At 43.4% G+C, this 3008-nt stretch overlaps 1 protein-coding gene across 1 annotated transcript; it reads left to right on the plus strand.

The window, feature by feature from the left end:
• Positions 1–1090: 1090 nt before the first annotated feature.
• LOC147423626 (uncharacterized) lies at positions 1091–1712 on the plus strand. Its single transcript, XM_086502082.1, has 2 exons — positions 1091–1214; positions 1296–1712. Exons 1-2 carry the CDS (start codon positions 1209–1211, stop codon positions 1599–1601), a joined length of 312 nt encoding a protein of 103 aa, XP_086358208.1. The 5' UTR covers positions 1091–1208; the 3' UTR covers positions 1602–1712.
• Positions 1713–3008: the final 1296 nt, after the last annotated feature.

Genomic DNA, 3008 nt, shown 5'->3' on the forward strand with positions numbered 1-3008 from the left:
GTGACGCTGCTGTTAACATTTCGCCTTGGTTACAGATTAAGTTGTACTCAAACATATTTATTGATTAATTGATGATTATGGCGAATGCCAGAGTCAGTTGCATTAGTTGTTCTTGTTCTCTCTCTTTCACACCTCCCACAACCAGAGGCCCGACGCCTATCCGGCTCACGTAGCGAACACATATCCCCCGATAGCGGTATGGTCATTAGTATAAGTGCCGAAAAAGTCCTCGATATAGGCGCGGTACAGGCATCAATATATGCACCAAAAATTCAAAAACTAATTTTTTAAAAAAGTTGATCTTTCTCCATATTTACCTACACATATACCGACGCCCGCCATTGACGCCGATAATTTGATGTCGAAATTTAAGCGAGCTCTTGTAATGACATTTTTTAATTTTTGAAAAAATTTAATCTCACAACCAAAGGTATTTTGTGAATTTGGAAAAATTTGAAAGGCATTTTGAAAACTTATGATGAAATACTTTGAGAATTTTTAAAAATTTGAGGGGTATCTTGAAAATTTAGAGGGATATTTGGTAAATTTGCCAAAAAGAAATAAAGCACGAGTCTCTCGTACGTGCCACGAATTGTCGATCGAAAAGCGGGCGGTAATAGAGCTAGTTCACATGAGAGGCTGGTTGGCAACTTGTTGCCAACCAACAACTTGATTTTGTGAGTTCTCATGGAAGGTATCTAAAAACGTAAGAGAGTGGGAGAGATTTCCTTTTTTTTTTTAAATGAATGGGAAAAATAAGTGAGAGAATAGAGAGTCGTGGAAAAAAAGTTTGTCTTTTCCTCCATTCAATGAAAAACACTTTTTTCTCTTTGTCTTCACTTGTGGTTGCCATCTTGCTCCACCCCTTGAGCATGGAGCCGTTTGGGAACTAGTTGACAACATGTTGCCAACTATTTAGTCGAAACACTCCATGTGAAACCAAAAAATTGACAACATATTGCCAACATTTTGAAAATCAAACCCTCATGTGAGCGGCCCGCCGCCGCCGCCCGTCTCCGGATTCCGCAAACCACCGTATCACAGTGTTTTCAGCCATCCTATGTGGGTGACGACGACAGTAATGGCGATTCTTTTCCTGCATTAGTGGCCGGTGATGCTACGGTCAGGAGACGCAACCTTGAGGACCGCCTACCCGTGTGCTCGGAGTGGGACTTGCTGGAAGATGCTCAACGCTATATTACTCCAGCATGGAAGTATGACATTCTCCTTGACGATTTATATCGAGCCCATGGTCACCATGGCCACATCTTTGATGAGTGGAGCAACTCTTGCAGTACATTACATGGTCGCCAGCCACTTTTTTGAGTAATGACAGTCTCCAAGCCATGGTAGGAGCTGGCCACACGATGGAGTTTTCCAAGTATGCTACTATTCGTGTCTGTATTCAAGGATACAGAGTCGATGTCTACAGCTCTCCGGCAGGCAGCCACTTTGAAGAGGTAAACGTGATTGGTTCTGACTTTCTTGCTGCGGTGGATGCCAAACTCATTGTGGATTATGGTGAAGAGAAGGAAGTGGTACTGGAGCAAGGCCCGATGCGATTTGTGCCTTCCCCAAACTCTCCTTCCTCCCCTCAGTGACTACACGTTTTCTTGTTTTCAAACCTGTAGGATCATAATCATGTCATGATTAAAAGTCTTTTGGTTTCAATCATGTTGGCAAAGATTATAAGCAATGAAAGTTCTTCTTGGATTCTCTCTTTGTTTGCACCCTCTAATTCCTTCTTTGGGTTGCTTTCCACACTACCACTAGTCATCCTATGTTGTGAGTCGTCGTGGACTTTTGTGAGTGTATGTGTGTGTGTGTGTGAGAGAGAGAGAGAGAGAGAGAGAGAGAGAGAGAGAGAGAGAGAAGAGATTTAAAGATGAATGCTTAGATACATATCAATTAGGGACTAAGGGTCCATCGGGGGGTAAAGGGAAAAGGGAAGGAACTATAACAAGACCTAAGGAGGATTGGGTGGAGGGGGAGTTGGCTTGGGATTTCGAAACTCTTCGATGATGGCTTTACCGCCACGGTAGACTGCCCATTTACCTTGTTTACGGGCTTCATGTATCTTCTTGAGCTCGCTTGCTTTAAGCTTGAGTTGATTTATGATCAATTTTTCGATGATCCAAAGCTTTGTCCCTTAAGATGGTAGGATTGGCGTAGTAGCCTTGTCTGTTCTTCTTTGTTCTTGTACATTGACAAGGTGGCGTAGGCCTATGCGTGTCGTTGATCCAAGAGACAGTATCGGGCTCAATGGTAATTGGTTAAAGAATATCATTGAGCTTGGTGATGGCTTCTTCGAGGGTGTTCTCTTCGGTGCACCATGGTGGGGAGAGCCCTTCAATCCTACTCTTGAGAGCAAGGGATTCTTGTAGCCTGTATTCTTGTAAGACTTCTTGTATTTCGTTGTCGATCTTCTTATGTGCTACCTCATGTGCTTCTTCTGATTGAGAGTTGCAGGGCTTGTTGGCATTTTTGGGCTAAAAACGCTGAGGCCTTGTAGAGGTTGCTAGCGATCCAAAAATGCTAATGGCTGGGACTGAAAAACGCTAGCAAACACTGATGCATCTGCTGGCGATTTGGTAGATCTGCTACCGCTGGGGGTCTGGGAGATGAAGGCGACCATGCAAGAGGTGGAAAAAGCCAGGACTGAAGTCCGGCAAGGATGGGGATTAAAAAACGCTAGGGTGTTGAGGGGGTATTGCTGAGAAGTTGCTTGTTGAGCGGGAAGCTCCTACTGCCTCTTCTGTCAGAAAGTGCTAACTTGGGTTTGCTTATATATTAACTTAACCAAATTGCCCTACCTACTTTTGTTGGAAAGTCCCTTAAAAATAATGAGTGAAAATAACCAAAAATAGGGAAAAAGGTTAAATGCACTCGAAAATTCCCCTGACTGAATCTGATGGATTCTGAAGGGAATATTGATGATCATGCTGTGTGCAACCAGAGGATATGCATTTACACTAAGTGACTGGGCATGCACGGTCTACAAATAGACT

This window comes from Adiantum capillus-veneris, chromosome 26 (genome assembly GCF_014529385.1).
Source record: "Adiantum capillus-veneris isolate H3 chromosome 26, ASM1452938v2, whole genome shotgun sequence".
Lineage (NCBI taxonomy): Eukaryota > Viridiplantae > Streptophyta > Polypodiopsida > Polypodiales > Pteridaceae > Adiantum > Adiantum capillus-veneris.